Raw genomic sequence first — 20,688 nt, forward strand, 5'->3', positions numbered from 1 at the left:
GTTAAAGCCGGCTAAATGGATGGCTGAATGGCTGGCTCAATGGCTCCGTGGCTCATCATCATGTGGATGTGGCGGATATGGTCATAAGTGGCTCTCTGTGTTCGTATTTGTGTGTTTGTGTGTGCGCCCCTCGGTGTGTGCCCGTTATATTGATTAAAATGCGTAACTTGTTCTGAGTTTGGTTTTGGTTTCGGGTTCTACTTTCAGCCATGCTGTCGATGAGGTGCTGCTCATGCTGCTGCTGCTGTTGCTTCTACCATTTAAGGTGATTTCATTCGAGTTCTGGTTTCTTGTCGGTGGCTTCTGGCCTGCAATTGGAGTCAACAAGTTGTTGCCCCAAAGTGCGGGAAGTAGGTGAAGTGGCTGTCGGAGACGTGGAGACCCTTCCAGGTTGTCATTTTGAAGGTCGCTTTGATTTCGGAACGTGATTTGCTTACGCTTTCTTTTGGTATGCTATCGAACCCACGCATTCCCGGATTTGGGTCAGATTTCCCTGAATTTCAAGTGTGCCCCAAATGGTGTCCAGAACCCCCTGCAACACTTACCCAAATTGGCATAGACATTGTCGGCCTTCAGCTTGATGGAGCCGCTGGCTGTGGTGGCAGAGTCCATGCTGCTGCCACTCAGCGTGGCCGTCAGTTCGGTCTTCTGCTTGCGTCGCAGTTCGGCGCTCTTGGGCGGCGGTGGGCGTGCCGGCTTGTTGGCCTCATGGGCGCGCTGTCCCTCGCTGGCGCGTAGCGGCGGTGCGGGGGGTTTCGCAGTGACCACGGCCACCGTCTGGGCGGACACCGTGTCGCTCGTCTTGGTGATGTCCTTGACCACCTCCACAGCCGTGGGATTGATGTCAATCGGATGGATGATGACGAGCCGCGGCTTGCCGGGCACACTGCCATCGTCGCCCGTGCAAATCTCCGTGTAGATGCTCGAGTCCTTCTTGTGGAGCTGGGAATCCGAGGACTTGCTGCCCCCATTGCTGCCCATGCGCAGGAATTTCTTGATGGAGAACTTGGACTTTTGCTTCTGCGGCGGCGAGGCATTCGCAGGCGACTTCTTGCTGTCCGCCAGTCCGGCGGCGGCCAGGCACTCCTCGGACATGGACAGGTGCCGCTGGTTGCGCGGCGTCGGCTCTGGGGTGAGTGGCTGCTTCAGGTTCACCACGGAGCAGGCGGACTGCAGCTGCAGCTGCTTGGCCGCATTCGCCCGCTGCATCACGAAGGTGTTGAGGCTGCGGAACTTGGGATTGATGACGGCCCGCTCGCGCTTGTCCTTCTCCCGTATGACGGGTGCTCCGCCGGCCACCGGCAGCGGTGGCTTCCTCGTGTACAGACTGCTGTTGATGGCTGCTGCTGCTGTTGCACCTGTGGGCTGAGCGGGTTGACTGGTCTGTGGTTGAGTCTCCCCTGTCTGTGGCTCACTGCTGCTGCCGGCTGACGTGGCCTTAGCCGCTGGCTTGGGCGATGACGATGGCGATGACAGCGATGGCTCCGTTGCGGCCACCTTCGAGGCCTGCTCGAACTCAACTACCAGGCTGTAGTCGCGCTCCGGCGTGGGCGGTGCGCTCAGCTTTGGCTCTGGCGGCGGATTCGGGGCTTTGCCCTTCTTTAGCTTTGCCTCCGCATCTTTCGCTGAGTCAGCTGCGATGCCAGAGGCCAGCAGCAGGTTCTCGCTCGACTTGGAGATGGCCGACTGCAGCTGCGTGATGAACTGCTGCTCGGCGCAGCTCGGCTGCCGCTTGCTGCCCACTAGGAAGGTCTTCAGTGGCGTGTTGCCAGTGTTGAGGCTGCCTGCAGGACTATTGTTGCTGCTGCTGCTGCTGACGAGCGGCTTGGCTGGCAGCTCGGGCTTCTTGAGGCCGTGCAGGAACGAGGGCCGGGCGTCCATCTTCATGGGTGGTGGCGGGGACTTGGGCAGCGCTGGCAGCTGCTGTCCCGTGGCCTCCGTCTCCTTCTGTTGCTGCTGTTGCTGTTGCTGCTGCTTCTGCTCCAGGCTGTTGTCCGGATCGGCGCTGCCATCGGGCTCGCCGTGCAGCTCTCTACTCTTGACTGCTGGCTTGGACGCGGCCTGGTCTCCAATTTGTATGTCCTCGTAGTCAGAGTTGTTGGTGCTGGCGCTGAGCTTCTTCTCCACCTGAAGCTGGCTGGCTGCCGCTCCTCCCTTGGCAGCGCCCGCGTTCTTGTACTCGCTGCCGATGCTGATGCCAATGCCCGAGTCCGACTCGCTGCGGATCATGTTGTAGGCATTCTCCTCGTCCGAGCTGCCGTCGAAGCTGCTGCCGGTGGAGTCCAGGGCATCGTCCGAGCTGCACTTGGTCACGATCAGGCCGTCGGAGGTGATTTTGCTGGTCATAAAGTTGCCCTCGTGCAGATTGTAGCTGGCGGCACGCGTCTTCGAGCTGAGCAGCATGTCCGTGATGTACTGGGAGCTCGAGTAGTGGGCCGTGTTCGAGGTGCTGTCCGCCTGGGCGCTGGCCACGCCCACCTGCTCACTGTACTTGCCATCGGGCAGATTCTCGTAGCTGAGCTGCGTCTCCACGACGTCGTAGTAGGCCGACACTCCATTCTCCGTGTCCGAGCAGTTGCTGTCCGTGTCGGAGTACTTGTGGCAGACATTCACCCGCGGCTTGGCATGATCCTTGGTTATGGGAGCGTTCCGCGCGATTGGCTTCTTAAGGTCGAGAAATGGCTTCGGCGAGTCGCTCAATGCGCTCAGCTCGAATTTAATTTTGTTGCAACCCCCAGCCGAGGTTGCACTTGCAACTGTGGCAGTGGCTGCGGCCGCTGTGATCTGTTCGCTTTGCTTTTGCTTCTGCTCCAACGTCTCGGATATCTCATCCAGCAGGGACTTTTCCATGGCTCGCTCTATGGGTGGACTGGCCTTGCCATCCCTCGAGGATGTGGCTGCTGCTGCTGCTGCTGCTGTTGCTGTTCCCTTTGCTGGCGTGACCTTGGTCATGGTTAGTGTGGGTGTTAGGGTGGTGGTCACCTTCTTGGTGCCACCACTGGCTGTTCCTGTCACCGTGCTGCTGCTGCTGCTGCTGCTCTTGATGGCTGTGGTAATTGTGGCCGTCTTAGCCTTGGCTGTGCTGCCAGATGTTGCCGCTGTCACGGATGCTGCCGCAGTGCTTTTGCTCTCCTGGGGAGCACCCTTTGCCGGGGCTGGCGCTGATGCACCCTTGGAACCCTTTAGGGGCTGGCCAAAGGGCATCACATTGATGGTGAGCGTTTGCTTCTTGCCCTCCTTGTCCACCTGGGGGGCGCCCAGCTTGAGGGCGGCAAACGATTTCTTAATGTTCTCTTCGGCATCGCCCAGCAGATTGCCATTGTTCATGTTGAAGTCGGTGTTGGCACGCGTAATCCGCTTGAGCTCCACAGTTTCCTCGTCGTCCGTCTCCGTGATGGCCATGTCATCGTGTTCGTTGCCGAGATTCATAAAGTCATGATCGTCATCGTCGTCGTCATCATCCGACCATTCCCCCCCATAGCCAATGATTTCGTGCAGCTGCTTGGGGAAGCAAACTTTGCCGCTCTTGGCGCTGCTGTGGCTGCCACCGCTGGACTTGCCGCTGGAGGAGCTGCTGCTGCTGCCGCCGCTGGTCAAGCGCACCCCAAAGGCCTTCTTGATGATGCTCTTGGCCGGTGTCCTGTGCTTGTTGGGGTAGTCCGTCTTGGGCTGCACCTCGGGCTGCTTGTGCTGGCTGCTGCCGCCCAGCTTGGAGGCGGCTGCTGCTGCGGCAGCCTTGTGCTCGTCCTTGGACTTGAAGCAGTTCGAGCACAGATCCTTCTTCCACGCATTCTGCGTAAAGTGTGAGCAAATGGAGGACGACATGTTGCTGCTGCTTGTGGCTGTTGCAAGTTGTGGCTGTTACTCCCGTACAACAACCTTAGGCCATATTCTGCAGGAGAGAGAGAGAGAGAAATGGCTGAGTAATGGCTGTTGTTGGCACATAAAATTAAAGACTAAAGAGTAAATTAAACTTTCTTTCTGCAAATACACGTATTGCACAAGTCCTCCAATTAACTTTCACTCTCCTTGGCCACCGCCAACAGCCGCATGACTCAATATCGATTGGGCAACAGCCAAAGCCAAAGCCAAAGATTGTTCGGCAATTGCTGGCTGACTGGTGGCGGCCATGTGGTCATCCAGCATCCAAAATCATTGCCAGGCCAGGCCAGGCAACATATCAATCAATCTTCATCTTGATAATGGAATTATTGAAATTTTGCCAGCCATGGCTGCTGCTTCCCCTGCTGCTGCCACAGACAATGATGATGTTGCAAAGAGACGGAGAGACTTTGTGGGTTGTTTTGCTGCTATTTATGGCTTGGTGTATTGATTCGGCAAGGATGGGAATAGACTCATAATTAACTGTGCTTGTCACATCCATCAGCAGTCCCCCCACACCATCAGCCCTCTATTATGTAATCGCTGCCTGCTAGTAGCTGCCTCTTTTTGTTAGTTAGTTGCTTCGTCTTGCAATGTTTGCATTTGATTTTGTCGCATGCCTGCAAATGACTTTCTAAAGTGACAGACCCCGCCCCGCATGCAAGCGGCTTGCCACATGCAACATGTGCACAAAAACCAAGGAAATTCAAACAAAATCAACAGACAGCCAGAAAGCTGGAATAATTAATGGCTCTATTTGGTTGGAGCTTCTAGGCAAACGGGTTTCCTTTTCTTGGAGGCAACCAAACAATTATAATAAATTCTGATTGTTTCCTTAGTCATCTAAGGAATGTTTTGTAGTTCTTAAGAACTTTAAAACAAATTTAATTATTTAATTGAATGAAGTGCATATCTTTAGAGGGAAATGTGTTCCTTTTTTGATTATTCATGTGCAGCTGTTTTACTCTCCCATGCTGCGATTATATCATCCAATTGTTCGGTCTGTTTATTTCCTATCTCCCACTAAATATTGCTCACTTCTGTGGGATTGCCTGAAAGAAAGAGCTTATTATTTTGCCACCAAATTATGACTGGTTAGCTGCAGAGTTCGCCAAATTGGCGCCCCAAATATGGCTCTCTATCTGTGGGATTCTACTCGTAGGCATATCATGGAAAGATCTCAAAATACGCCACCGAATTATGGAAGTAGTTAAGTTCTGTTGGGGATCTAATTGTGTGTACGACACCAACTGATGACAATCTACAAATTGGAGTCACTCAAGATGGAACTCTTGTTCTTTGGCAGTAAAGCAATGGATTTCCATTCCATTCCATTCCTAACTGAAGTTCGCTTTGTTCCGCAAGATTTCATGAGAGTGCCGCCCCGTCTGGGGCGTTTCCACTGCACCACTTTACAGCACCAGCACCAGCACCAGCACCTGAGCACTAACCATGTAACAATCTTTATGTCTTTAAGCCATTGCCTTCTGTATATGGCTAAAAGTGTGTGTGTGTCTGTGTGTGTCACGTATTTAAACGCCTAATTGGGAAAGTGTTGCCGGTGCTGCTGCTTAGCTGTTTGCTGTTTTCTGTTGGTGTTGCTGCTGCTGACAGCGTATGCGGCAACACCCACCAAGACAACAATGAAGATGACAACAGCAACTGCAACAACAATAACAAACGATAGCATTGCGGCCACAGTTTTGGGGGCATCTCTGGGTTCACATTTATCAACGCCAACGCCAAGGAAAGTTGACCCATTGTTAAGTGTTTGCCGGCGTTTTAAGCCTCTTCTGCCACGCTTGATTTCTGCATCAGCTGCTGCTGGAGATGATGCCTCAGCCAGAGCCTGCCACTGTTGCCACTGCTGCTCTGGGGGTCTCCAGTTTTGGGTCAGCATTTTGACTAGACGTTAATATGCATAAATCTTGGCTTTGTGCAATGCGGTCGCAGGAAAAACAATTGGCATCAGCTCTTGGCAGCGTGGCAGAAGGGGGGATATGCATGCGGGGCAAAGCAGAGCATGGCCAATTGCATAACTGTGGCTGCTAAATGTTGCTGCCGTGTTTTTGTTTCTCTCTCTGTCTCTCCCTCTGCTGCCCCGCATTGTTACACATAAATTGTAGACTTGGCCCGCGGTTTGGTTGCCGTTTGACTTGACTTTACTATACTTTACTTTACGTCTATTTCTGTTACTGTTTCGGTTTTGGTTTCGGTCTTTTTTTTTTTGTTAATTGTTTTGCATTTTTTTTCTCTTCTTTCACTCATTTGCATTTTGCAGTTGCGGCATCGATTGGCCAGCTATTTATGGCCACTGCCAATGAGATAGCACAGAGCTGTGCCCATTCTCATGGGAGCTGTGGAAAGCAGCCCGCGGATCAGAGATCGCCGATGCACCGCGCAGTGTTCAATCATCCGGTGTATGATCGAGCGAAAAAGTGAAACACATTTGGCTGATGCTCTGTCAAAGGCACAACCAATGCAGAAAATGCTCAACAAATTGTGGGGGGGCCATTTGGCCATATAGGGGAGTAGTTTGTCCAAGACTCGATGCTGCTCCTGCTGAAGATGGTTGTGGCAGAGAGCCGCTCTCTGAAGTGGAATGCTGGCAACATCTTGAGGCTATTTTTCAAGTTTGGCTCTTGGCCTGGCCCAAGGAATGCTGTTGCCCAGCTACACATATGGAGATGGAAAAGAGATATCAATGGTGCTGCCGGCAAAAGTGTTACACACAAATAAATCTACATAAATTTGCTACAAGAGCTCTAAACTCCTGACCGAAAGTGGCTAATTTATGCTGGCCAGGATGTAGATGTGGTGTCTGTGTGGCTCTCCGTGAGGACGCAGCTCGTTAGTTGGCCAAAAGTCGGTCAGAGCTTAGACGACTGTCTGTCTGACTGACTGACTGCCTGACAGTTGGGTAAAACTGTCAGTGGGCGTTACAAATTAATCGATGCGAACTCTCAGACAGCCGTGTCTCTGCCTCAGTCTCAGACTCAGTCTCAAGTCGAGGCTCGAGGTACGAGTTTGTGCATATATCTTGCCAATTGGACACACACGAAATCCCTGGAAACTCGTTCCATTCCAGCGGCAACCCATTTCGATATTTTGCATTCTGGCATTCTGTATTTGCTTTAATCTGATCGGATACGAGCGCGGTGAGGGGCGGTGCGGTGCTCGGTACGGCGCTTGCAGGCAGCCCGAAAACAGTTAGCTTGACCGTCTGCCAATCGAGGCCAACTGGTTTTCGGCCACAAATGTTCTCTGTTCTTGCCAGACAACAGCAAACTGCATTTTTATTTGTTTTGGCTGCAATTTTTGGGGCCAGCCCAAGCGGCCGCCAGGTTTTTCATTAGAGAAGAATCCACGGAATGTTGGGATCACTTGAGTGGCGGAAAGTAGGTTACCATTCGCTGATTCAGCTCGAAACCGCACCAGAAGCAGAACTAAATTTAAATTTAATCATCCACATGTTGATTCCCATTAAAGCTGAACCGAAAACCAGGAAAGCGAACGAAACGCGAAGCGCAAAACACGAAATTGAAATGAAATGAAATGAAACGAAAGATGAGATGGGATGCGAGGAGATATCTGCCGAGATGGTTGGGAGAGGTGATGATATACACACACACACACACACACATATAAGGAGTATATTCCAAATTGAAACGGGGATATGGTGGTGGTGAGAGATGCCAGAGATGTGAGGCGAAGTTTTTGTTCCACATTTGCACGTGAGATTTATGCGTGGCTGAAACTTGGGGAGCTACTTGGCCCCTTCTGCTGTTTATTTATATATTTATCGTTATGTATGCACACGAATACATATAGAAATATGCGCATACATGTATGGCATATCCACCTGACAGAGCTCTCCTCTTTCGACTCCTCAAGATTATGCAAAACAGCAGTTGACTCCGACAAAGCTCTTTGAATTGTTTACTTTTGCTTAGTTATGCACAGACCCGACCCAACTGCCAGGCAAACAGATATAACAAAAAAGAGTAGAGTGAAGCTTAAAGCCAAGTTTTTGGCCAAAAGAATTCTGAATGCTGGGCTGGGCCATGGCCTGGGCGGGATAGCGGATGTGGTGGGCGACACAGCCACACAGCCAAATGTCAAGCCGGGTTGCCTTTAAAGGCAAACGGCCAATTAGGCGCCGGCAGAGCTGATTGGAGTTGATTGCATACTCCATTCCGTGCTATCGTAATAAGCCGGCTTTATGATGGGGCTAAGTCCACAGCTCTGGCAGAGATAAACCCCAAAGTTCAGGGTCACACTTGCTCCCTGTTCCCAGCTCTAAGCTTCCAGCTCGCCTGCACTTCTCTTGCATTCGCCTGTGCCCCTGCCTTCAAGCTAATTGGATTTACAAATACAATCCCTCTGGTAATTGTGGAACTCTCCACTATGTCCGCCTGTGTGTGGGAAACTCAAACATTGTTTTTGCCAATTAATATGATTCAAAGCATGCGCATTGGAATGCAAAGTTTGCCTTTCATTTTCAGTGCCATTCCACAAACGCCACCTAAACCAAACTAAATCATTAGAGTAGGCACTCAAGAAGGGAAACTGCTATAGTTTCGAAATTATTTCAACTTCCAAAATGCTCAAAAAAATTAACTTTTTTAGATAAAACTTGTTGTTGAATTGTTTTCTTTTTTGGCGGTTGCATATCCGGAGCGACCACTGTACAAGTGTATGCCAAATATTTATTAGTTTTGAGCTAGCAATTTCCTAGTTCACACGCCTGGTTAGCCTCCGATGGAAGTTTGTTTAATTAAAGCCAAGTCAAAGTTGCCATTAGCCGTTGCTGTTGCTGTTGCTGCTGGCTGCTGCCTGCTGGGTGGGGTTGCGGCCTGGTGGCAACTCTCGAGAACTTGCCGGATGTTGGTGCAGGCAGCAGAGCAATTTTGTCAACAGGTAATACAACAAACTTGTGCGACCACAAAATAAAAGCAGGGGGACAACAGCAACATCCACAGCAGCAGCAGCGGCAGCGGCAGCGACAGCATCTACAACTCGCTCGTCCATGGCAGCAATTAAATTGTGAAGAAGTTGTTTAGAGAGGCTTTAGCAATGTGGAGGGTGAGGGGAGAATTAGTGTAGTGCCGCTGGCTGTTGAAAGTCTTTTAAGCATAAACATAGCTGACGATTACTACCTGCTACTCGTACATATAAGCAGAAAAAATAGCTGTTAGTCAGGAAAGAGGCTGTTAATGTAACCCTTAAGCCGTACCATGCATGTTAAAGATGTGGTGGACAGATTTAATATGAATTTAAGAGTCTTTGAACAGATTTCCTGGCTATGCTTCCTAGACCACCCAAGACATATTTGTGAGTTGATTTCTTGAAGGTTTGACACATTCTGCCATGGGTTTTTGGCCCGATGTCTATCCTTATGTTGGGCTGTCAATTACGTTGAGTAACGAGGCCGACAATCTCCAGTCAAGCTGTCAATATTGCCTGTCATGGCCTGGCCGGCAGGCATCGAGGGAGCCTATCATGTTGGGTTAATTGAAGCTGCTACACTCGATAAACCGATAAACCGATGAACCTTAAATCCCCCCCTGAGGCAACAGAGCAAAAAAAAGCAAAACGCATTAATAACCACTTCGACCTGGAACCTGTGCCTGGGACCTGCTTTGGAGGAGGAGTTGGGGTCTATTTTTAGCTGTCAGTTTATTACGGTAAAACATTTCATGTTCATTCTTGCCAGAAAATTCCAAGGAAATATGGAAAGAGAGTGGGAAGGCAGAGGTGGAGATAGCAGGGAGAAGCTAGCGCGGAGTGCGTGTGGAGCAGCTTTAATCAAGCAAATCCCGCAAATGGATTGCTGTACATAAATGTATGCTTGCGAGTGTGACAGCAACAGCACCCACAATCCATCCATCGCTCTCCCACTCACTTGTTCAATGCTCTTCTTCGTTCACTTTGCTGCAGAAAATAAAAGAGTGACAGTGAGAGAGCGGGTGAGGAGAGGGGGAGAGCAGGCAATGTTTACTTTAAGGTTAAGTTCCCATGTCGTCTTCGTTTTCATTCGCGCTGCTGTCGCTGTTGCTGCTTTTGTTGCGTGACGCAGACAAAGAAGTGGAGCCAGTAGAGAAGGAAAGAGGACTTACAGCATAAAGCAAAAGGAAGCAGAAACAGAACGCGGCAAAGGAACAGCAGATTAATAAATAAATGAAAAAGCATTCATTGATGTTGCCTGCAACTGCAACTGTTGTCAGGGAACCAAATTGCAGTTGCTGTTGCTGCAGTCAGAGCTAGAGATGGAAGCGTACAGACCGTCACGAATACAAAAAGCACGCACGCAGACAATCTTCCGAATGGGTTGTGACAGCTTGACAATGTTTGAGATGCTCATAAAATGAAGCACTTCTGTGGGCCTTATTTCTCAAATTCTGTGGAGTCCCACTCAAATGGTAATCTCTCCTTCTGTACAAATATGTAATAATGCCATTGAAGCTGCTACGATGTTCCTAGCTTTAGTTCATAAAAACTACAGATGTGTGTCTCCCCACCCTATGTCTCTCCCTATGATTTCAATGTTCTAGCCATCCAATTTCCGGAGTCAAAAACATAATTTCAAACTGCACTTTAGTCACTATTTTATCCCAGCTTCCCTAGTTTCACTCTCCCATAACTAATCAAGAGCACTCACGAAATGGACTTTTGCACCCAGGGATCCAAGTGTGCCACCATCTTCAGAACGGGTTGCCTGTTGCTGTTGCTGCTGCCTCTTTTTGTTCTGCTTCTTTCATTCTGACACGCACATGTGTTGCCGCAACATTTTGCTTAATTAAAAAAGAGTACAGCACCGCACCGCACTCTTCTGCTGCGTCTTTTTGTAGCTTACTGGCGAGAGGCAACCAATTTCCACTTTGTATCTCTGCGTGCGACTTCCCCAAAGGGTGCAACGGGCAACAGCTGTCGCTGGCATCGTAACTTTATTTTATGACAAAGCCCCACTAAACTTATCGCTCTCTCCCCCTCCACTTGGGTAGAGTTTGTCTCTTAGTTCCTATCCTCTTTTTGCTCTCTCTTTGGACTTTTTTCATAATTTTTAATAACCCGCTGTTAAAATATTTTATGAGGCGTACAAAGTCTTCGAGAACTACTCATTCTGTCACATTAGAAACCAAATAAAAGAGGAAAGAAACAGGAAAACCTGTTGCGTGGGATAATTTTTTTGGGTGGTTTTGGGTTTGTCTGTACACGGCGCTACATTCCCCCAATTTGTTGGCCAATTTGTAATTGCGGGCCAACTCCATTTGTTCGCCTGTTCGCCTGTCAAGCCGCAACTCCAGATACAGCTTCAAGTCATGTTGCAGCTTTGGCTTCATGAGTCATGCATGGAGCAGGGACACAGTTTTGTGGTTACCAAACAGCTGCAAACATTTTGGAAGGAGTTCGTGCCCAAGTTATCCGGTTTGCTTCGCTTCATTTGCAGCAACGTGCAAAGTTGACCAAGGAACAATAAACGCCCAGAACAATTGTTCTGGCTATGGCTTCCACTACCTGTTTTCCGTTGAACTCTTTTCAGGCATCTGGAGACCTTTTGTTGTGGTGGATTTTCTGTGTTGTTTTAGTAGATTTTGCATGCCGTTTGTTTGACTTTTATTGCACATTTAGAATATGAAATACCACCACAGCAAAAAGCAACAAATCAAAAAAGCTGTGCAATTTGAGACTGAGTCAGAGAGAGAGAGAGGCGAGAGACGAGAACAAGTTGCCAATTTGGGTTGAGCAACCAGCAAACACACGCAAACAATTCGATGTCTGGCACCGGTCTAAAGCGATTGTCTAGGCGGGGGCTGGGCTGTGCTGGGGAAGGGACCGCCGGTTTGCCGGTATGCCGAAAGGCCCAGCATGTAATTGTATGCCAAAGGTCGACAACTGTATTGCATTTGGAAAAGGCAAACAGACAGCCGACAAAACCGATGGACGGACTTTGAGAGGCTGAAAGGCAAATACGAGTATGTACAGTGGAATAGAACATAAATCTGTGCCTTAAATTGGAGACTGCTTGAAGATTTACTGATTTTCACTCCTGGTGCAATGTTCGGCGCACAAAGGCTCGCGAGTATTACGTATACGCACGGCTGCAACGCCTGGCATTGCAAGGCCAGACGTGGTTGAGTGAGACAAAAGAGACAGCTGAAACCCACACACACTCACATTTCAGATGAATGACGTGGCAACATGTGGCAGCAGCATCGCTTCTGGCAGGGCCAGGGCCTATCCGCACAACAAAAGAAAGTCAGTAAACCATTGCCAGGCCTGAGCCAAGTTCAAAGTTCAATGGTAGAGATGTGACAACAGCAACTGCAACATGTTGACACCGACAAGCAATTAGCAAAGAAAGAGAAAGAGAAAGGGGTGCTGTGGCAGGGCTACGTGTGCTGGACTGTGGCGTGGGGCATGGGGCATGGGGCAGGCAGTTGTCTTCGGTTGACGTAAGTTCAACTGCAGGGCAAAGCGCGCAAATCAATTTGCATTTGCATTTGGCGAGTCTTGTCTTTGGGCAATGAACCCGCTGCACCAGGCATGCATTAAATCATCATAAATAACTTTTTCTGGCTCTTACCAAACATACACACACACGCACACAGACACACACACTGACACTCAAGCGAAGTTGCCACTCGGGGGCAATATGCGCTTTCCTTCTTTTGTTTTCATGGTAGAAAGCTGAGGGAATCGCCTGATGAATGCTGAACGTTGAAGGCAGGCAGGCTCGTGGGAAATTAAATCAATTGAACTGAAACCGAACGGCAGCCACAACCCCCGTCTGGGTCTGTTTGAACTTGGCTTTAATTAATCAGTGCAGCCTTTTGAAAGTTTTGGTCAGCATAATGGAATGGAATTGCTGTCTCGCTGCCACTGCCACCAGGGACACGCCCAGCACAAAAGTTGTTTGTTTTCCCGTTGTTTGACATTTAATTGGCATTAATTACCCTCTCGAACGGCCTCCTCTCTCTCTCTCTTGGCCATCGCCCATCTGCCTGGAGCCATGGCCACAACTTTCACTGTTGCGCCTACACCGAAATTGGCCAAGCGATAGCAAAGAGGTGTGTGGCATGGAGTGGAGTGGCGTGGAGTGGAGTGGCATGCGGCTACAGCAATTGACAGTTTTCGATTGAGGCATTCCTGCAGTCGGACCTCGCTCCTTGGCAGCTGGCTGCTTATCGCCGAACGCCATCTAGCGGCAGCCGCACACAAACCATTATCATTTTGACAGGCAGCCATTAGATAAACACCATTAGAGACGGCCCACGCGAGTGGGTTGTGAAGTGCAGCCACGAACACGCACGAGACAAGAGACATTCAAATGGAAGGAAAAAATGCATTCAGTCATTTGTCTTTGTAGTTTTTTGATTGAATGAACTCTGATGCAGTACCTCAATGGATTTTCCAGAGAGGGAATACAGAAAGGGAAAAAAAGTGCTCGAAAAGTCTACATAGGAATGAGCTTCATGCTCAGAAGTGGTTCCAATAGATCACTAAAAATTCTGTAAAAATATTCCACATCCTGCAATTTTCTTAAGATTTTTCGTGTTAGCCAAACTTCTCTGGCCACTCACGAGCAAAGGAGAAAATCCCAGTCCATGTCCATCTCTAAAATGAAACGAACACGAACTGAAAGCAATTGCCACACAGCAGCAGCAGCAGCAGCAAGAGGCTTGCAACAGATGGCGATAAATGGGAAATGACATCGCCCCCCCTCCTCCATTAGAGATCTCCGCACATTTCTACGGAGCATTCCTCCCGCCTCCACCATTTGATTGAGAATGTTGCATGCCTGGGGCTCATTTAACCCATTTGCTGGGCCAACAATTTAGCACCTAATAATTGGCTACCCACTGAAAAGCGGGCAACAGAGAGGCCAACCCAGCAGAATCAGGGCCCGAAATGCGGTCATTAATTAATAAACAGTTCCGCCACATGAACGCGGAGCCACAAATCAGCGGGCGGGAGACAGCAGGGCGGCAGCAAGTAGCGCGCACACGTGTGCAACATGTCACCTGGAGAATGGTGTGCCCTGACATGCAACATTTATGATGTTGTTGCTACAAAAGATTTTCCGTAGAGTCACAGGGGAGACGGCGACAGACACTGAAGCGCATTGTGGGTGGAACAGCCACAGCTACGAAAACAATGACAAATGCTAACGACTAGAGGACATCCATTGAGCAGGCCAAAAGATACATTTTCCTGCTGTCTTTTGCATCCATCATACCCTAATAAATGTGATGCCACTTATACTCTTGTTGTATAAAAAAGAAATTCCCTTCCAACAAATTCTCTTTCAATTCGAGAAAGACCCGCGCGGAGCGGGACGGCTAGCCAAATGAGAGATGAGTACAGCAAAATCAGATAAGTGGATAAATTTGTCTTGCTTTGTTTCCTCGCTGTCTCTTCGTCTGTCTGTCTGTTTGTCTCTCCTCCGTTTTGGTCTTGGCTTGGAGTGTAGCCGTAATTTTGTTAGAAATGGAAAGTTTTATTGTCTGCCATCATTCGAAAGCAAATCTCTCAGACTAAACGCTGTCGAATGCAGCAGCAGCTGGCATTTGTTTGGTCGTTTTTCCTTTTGTTTCTAACTTGAAGAAAAGTAAATCTGAAAATCTATTCAATTGTGACCGGGGAATGAACGCTGTCCGAACACGGTAGTGACAGTGGAGCCACAATGGACTGGCGGAGTGGCAGTGACAGTGGCTCTCTTCTGTTGGCTGCTGGTTGTGCTTTTATGGCCAAGTTGTACAATAAATTTTCTATGAAATTAGATTTATCTAGGCATCAGATATACTATATGTGTATGGCATATGCTCCGTAGAAACTTTTGCCAAAGATGCGGAGAGGTCTTCTAGCACAATGGAAAGTTTCCCAAGAAACTTTCTGCCATCGAGAAAGCATTTCTGAATCGACCGCAGAGGCAAGAGAGTTCGTTGGCATTTGGCATTCGCATAATTTCTGCTTCATTTAACACTCTCACACACACACACACACACATTGTTGTTGTGGCTGCCGATTTGCGGCCAATTAAAGTTCATAATTAAAGACAAGACTGCCAAACTGCGCCACAACTGCGGATTGAATGCCCGTTTAGGCCGACTTCCATTGTTTTGACTCCTATTCCTATCCTATTCCTACATGTTGCATTGTTGCAATCTTTGCATGCCATTTCCAGTCAATTGCCAGCCAGCAATGTGGCTTCGGGTGCATTTCTTCCTGGTCTTGCATGAGCCTGAGACCTGGCAGCCATCGACATCGCCATCGCCATCCCATCGCCTCTCCACACCTGACAACACATTGTTAGTCGCCTCGAATTACAAGTGTTTTATGTGGCATGGCATGGGAGTCTTTCCATCTTGGCAGCCCTGCCAATTGGCACCGCACTGCCACTTATTGTACATGCAACGAAAGTGTAAATTATAGATATCCAACCAACAACATCGACTGGAGCTGGCAGCTGGAGCCGCTTACCAAGTTACGTTTCGGTTACGCATTTTTGCATTCTGTGTGAAAATTGTTTGCCTCTTACCTGCTTGAACTTTTGCTCCTGTCACGTTTTTCCCTCTCTAGCGGCTCGCTTGTCCGGTTTTTCCTCTCGCTGCGGAGGGGGGACGTATCTGCAAAGGGAAATATTAAGCAATCCGTAAGAGAAAAACATCAAACTTCGAGATTGTCGTCAACGGCCTGCAGTTCAATGGCCCGCGGGTGCGCGTTCATGCAATTTTATTTGCCAATTTCAGTTTTCGCGTAACTCAAAATCGAATTACAAAATGCTCAGGCGCCGGTTATCCCTCAAAGTCCACCCCCCACCCTGGGGTTTGGGTTTGGGTTTTTGGCCAACCAATGGCCCGAATTCAATGCACGTCGAGCTCATATTTCATGAGCTGCACCCGCCGCGGGCACCCGCTCTCTGTCGCTCACAAGTGTTGGCATTTCGGGGCATATAATCGATCAGCCCGAGCAGCCCACCACACCCGCCGCCGTACCACCACTCCATACCGATGCCAGCTGTAATCGAGCTGTAAGAGCCACAAAATATTTATTGTCATTCTCATGTCTTGGCCCGCTGGGAGCCGGTCTTGGCCAGACCCACTTGCAGCCAGTTGTTGCCGCACTTGAAGTGCACTTTAGTCGGTTGTTCATACATGCAGAGAGGGGGTTAAGAGTGGGGTTCAAAGAGAACTGTTCATCAAGGTTAACGTGGCCAAGTGGCTGGCTTTTATGGCACACTTGTTCTTGGTATAGACTCCTGGACTGCAACCAGGGGATTGGCTTGGCCGTAAATCTAATTTTTAATGTCAATTATTGTGTCTGGTAAAGTGTGACCGCTGCAAGGCCGCGTCTCAGATCGAGCTGAGACTTGAGTATATTTTGCATTTTTAGCGGCTGTAACTGAAAGGCAATTAATATGACAGTTGCAGGTGGAGAATGGTTCTGCGGCAGACCAAGACAGTGGCCCACAAAGAGGGGGAACTGCATTCAGAAATATCTTTCACTTTCTACTGGCTATGGAACCCCTTCTAGACCACAACTCTGCGTAGAATTGTTGATCGGCTGACACTCATTGAATGCAAATTGAATGTGCAACATTGCCGCTTATCGATTCCGATTTGAAAGTGACTTTTAATTAACTTCTCCAGGCACTGCGCACCAGTTGCCGTCGGATAAATAAATGCTCAGTGGGTAAATATTCTAAAGAGAAAATAAGCTTCAGGAACTGAACATGTTGGCAGTTGGTTAATTAGCCAAGAATTGGCAAATACATTCGAGTGTTTTGGCCAGCCTGAGAGTTGGCCCGAAAGTGGTAATTGGAGGAACAGACAAGCAGAACTTTTGTCTTCGTTCGCTAGAGGCAGAAACATAAACTTTGGTCGGTCTTTTGTTATGGGATTCAACGGAATTTCCAAAGAGAGCTCCAAATGGAGTTGGTTTTTGGTTTAGGCTGTGTCTGGGGAGGGGTGTCGCGGAAGCGGCAGTGATAATAAATCAACACCGAAGGTCATTACTGGAAAAACGGGTTTTTCTCGTCTCTATTTCTCTCTCACTGTCTCTCTCTCTCTCTCTCTCTCTGTCCATCTCTCCACTCTTTCTGTGAGTGAGTGAGTAAGCATTTAGCATTAAAATACCGTTGGGATTATGGCGTTTGAATATGCATGGGCGATGCTGGCACTGCCACTGCCACTGGCACCTCGGGGCACCGGCACCGCCACCGCCACCCCTGCCTTCTGCTGCCTCTCCTTCCTGCTCCCTTTTTCCGCTGTGGCATAACAAGTTCGCGTTAAATGCTGCCAGTTTTGCAGCTCAGCTCAAGCTGCATCCCTCCATTACCAGTTGGTGCAGTTGCATCTGCATAAATTATGCACCCAAAGCCATTTGCAAAATTGTCATTCATCGTTGAGGCGACAGCAACCAGCGACCGGCGACAGCAATGATGTTGATGACATGGAAATGGAGATGGAGATGGAGCTGCAGTTGATGATGGCGCTGAGGATGGCATGCCCATGCCCATACCCGAGAGCCCACGCCAGGTTAATGCCTTGTTCCTATAGCAGACTGTTGTTCAGCTGCAGGCGTGGATGCCATCAAAGGTCAAAGATGGTGATGAAATGAGTTGCAGAATCTGGCAGCGGATTACGCTAGCAAAGAGTACATGGGCTGGGAGAGTTCTCTGGAAACAGCTTTGACTGCTGTTCATTTTTTGTGTTCTTCCTTTAGATTGAAATATTTAAGGCTGTTTAACAAGACAAAAGATGTTTCTACAAAGCCGAACTTCATTGAATTCTTGTGTTGCTTGATTCTAGAAACTTCCTTCCAATGTCGGTTTAATGAAGCGAAAACTCTTTGTAGTTAAAATTCTGTTTTACTGTTTTTAAGCGCATATTTCTTATATTTTTTTCGTTAGCGTTTTTCATTGCTTTCCAACAACAATCATTTCTTATTTGTCTGTAAATTACCTTTGGATTCTCGGTTTGGCTTTCGAATTCGAAGATTTTACATGCATAAGTCACGGGCTAAGCGAACGGCTCTACGGCTTTTATTTGAACATAACTGTAAGTGTCATCAGAAAGCAGTTAACCGGTTCTAAGACTCATGCGGCGAGGCGTCTTCAAAGCTCAGTGGCGTGGTCGCATGGGGGGAGGGGGATGGGACCATGGACCATAACCCATGGTAATAATTAAAATTGTTGGAATTTTTCTACTTGTCGTATGAGAGTTTCCTCTCTGATGGGTGAAGAGAGATACCCGCTTATGACACCTTCTTGTGGGTCCAATCCCACATGGATGGACGGAGCTAAAACCCGTTGCCGTTCTCTTCTAACCGTTAACTGACCAAAGCTTCTCCCCAATGCAATTCAAATGCAGATGAGACTCTCTGCCGCAGTGTGTCAGTGCCACTGCAACTGCAACTGCAACTTTCTACAGCAGGCAGGCAGGCATCTTGGAGGCTCCCAATCGAATGCTTCAATGGAGCAGAAAACTTTTGGCTACACATCTTTCCCTCACTCCCTCCGCGGGTGTGTCGCAAATGAAGTTGCAGTCAATTTAGCCGAAGCATTGACACTGCAGCAGAAACTGCTTTCCAGTCCAGTGCATCGAGACTGTGGCATGCAAATTGTGGCACGGCAGCACTCACTCTGCCATATTTCATGCTGATAATCAACGCAACTTTGTGGCCAGGATTTAATTGGAGTGTTGGGGAGGGTTGCCTGCTGCAAATTGCTGCTTAGCCGCACAATTAATTTGTCAAAAAGAGTCAGAGTCAAGGCCTCCCCCCAAACAGCCAAACAACACCATGCAAAAGGCAGGACAGTGGACAGTGAACACAAAAGTAATCTGTCATGACTGCCTGTGGCAGGTGTCGCAACTTTCACCTTGACCGGGCCACAGATTCGAGTCAGCGCAAATTGCACTAAAGCCAGGTCTAAGCCATTAAATTTGGCAAATTTAATTAGACCTTTGGCCGATGCCTCGCCACGGATTGAGTAGCAGCAGCGCCGGGGGAATAAGATGCAGATATACAGATACACAGTAGAATCCGAGCCGGATCCGAACAAAGAACTTCCCTTCACTGTCCATCACCGGAGCAGCGCTCGGCGCGGTTCTTTGTCCATTCTGTTGGTTCTCTGCTCAGAGTTCTGTCCGAGTTTTGGTAATTTGCATTTCTAAGACCCGGACAAAGACAACTGCAAAGGCATTGAAAAGTTGTTTTCTCTTGGCGCATTTTTGTGCGCTGTTAATTAGCCACGAAAACAGCGTAATGCGCATAATGGCTATTAAAAGACACACAGAGAGATATCGGGGGGAATATCTCTAAAGAAATTTGTGTATATAGAAAGGAGAGTTACGAAGTTTTGCGGCTGCAAACAAAAGAAGAAGTTTGCCCAACAGAGTGATTGATCGGCAGTTGAATGACCCCCAACTCTGATCCGAGACGATCCAAGACACGACCGTTCGACTTGTGGAACATAATTATGTGCTTATGAATAAAATAGAACTACCAACAAGAGGGAGAGACGGAGACAGAGGCAGGCAGGCAGTCAGACAGGGCCCGCAGGCACAGAACCTAATTAACTATACACATATGACGCTCACTGTGCGTGGCCAGTGGGCATCCAATGGCAAAAGTTACCGACATAACAGACGCACATATTCCTATCATAATTATAGCATCTGCGGCTGTGGCACACTTTGGCAAAAGCAAAAGTACCGAAATATTTCAGTTTCGTTGGCCACCACGAGGCGGAATACAAAATGTGGAGTGAAAGCATTCTTGAGGAGTATTCTACTGAATTTTATTGCACTGTTTAGCTTCCAAATTAAACTCTTTTTTCGCTCCTAATTACCACCTGCATAATGATAATCATATCTTATGCTTGCAGCGCATAAAATGTTACCGTAACATATTTATATTTGAATTTTTAATGAGCCAACAGCCAAAGGCTTAGCTTTCCTCTAATGCATAATCTTTATGACAATCCCAAGTTGTGATCATCTTTCGGGTTAGGGTGGAGTGGAGCCATAAATCAGTTGTGTGCGCCCTCATAGACCATCCAATCAGAGCGCTTTAGTTGAGTGAGAAAAGGGCCTGCATGGAAATGCATTTCCATCCAAAGGAATGTGCAGGGGAAGAGGGGGAGCACACAATGGAAGATGGTCGTTTCGTTCCTCATTTATGCGCTTCCTAAAACAGCAGCAGAGCTTGAGCTGGAACTGCATTTGCCGTATATAATTAGGCACTAGATCGCTGGCTGTGACTGTGCGTACCCCTTGCGTCTGGCTATTGTTAGATGCGACTCCCCCACACCGCACCCCGCACTCCGCACTGCTATTCCTGGTCATGGGGCAGGCACCCTTAAGTGATCAGTTCCGCTTGCATTATGCCGCGCGTGTCGCTCTACAGATATTTCTCTCTGTCTTCCAAAGTATTCTTTGAATTCCACTCTTCCTGCTGTTGCTGCTGCATCTATTCCATCCAAAGTGCAGCCGCTATAAACTGGAAGACAATTGCCCAATGAAAGCTAATGTACAGCTCTTCCCCATACAGACAGACAGACATAGGTGGAAAGTGATGCCACCTTGTGGCTGTGCCTCTGGCTGTGGCATTATGCAATTCACGTAATTGTAATTGACAGCATCCTGCTGATTTCCTTCTCACTGGCCACTGCATGTGCGTGTGCATGCGAGCAAGTGATAACAGTCTGATTAACAGGCAGTTAACGTTGACTGCAGCATCGACACAACAAGTTATGAGTAGTTCCTCCCAATCTCCCATGAATTTCGACTCCCTTTGTCA

The 20,688-nt window shown here is 48.5% G+C and overlaps 1 protein-coding gene across 2 annotated transcripts in view; it reads right to left on the reverse strand.

Annotated features, from left to right (window-relative positions):
- The window catches only part of LOC117898794 (flocculation protein FLO11), a 34,773-nt gene that overhangs the window by 3,405 nt on the left and 10,680 nt on the right, over nucleotides 1-20,688 (reverse strand). Inside the window, exons 2-3 of one of the 2 annotated variants that reach the window (XM_034808432.1) lie at nucleotides 15,425-15,512; nucleotides 546-3,892 (exon numbers count right to left, since the gene is read on the reverse strand). In XM_034808432.1, the coding sequence (XP_034664323.1) occupies nucleotides 546-3,825 (3,280 nt within the window). In that variant the 5' untranslated portion in view covers nucleotides 3,826-3,892; nucleotides 15,425-15,512. Of the gene's footprint in view, nucleotides 1-545; nucleotides 3,893-15,424; nucleotides 15,513-20,688 lie in introns of those variants that run through there. The other variant, XM_034808433.1, reaches the window with a different exon arrangement.

Source organism: Drosophila subobscura, chromosome O, assembly GCF_008121235.1.
Source record: "Drosophila subobscura isolate 14011-0131.10 chromosome O, UCBerk_Dsub_1.0, whole genome shotgun sequence".
NCBI lineage: Eukaryota > Metazoa > Arthropoda > Insecta > Diptera > Drosophilidae > Drosophila > Drosophila subobscura.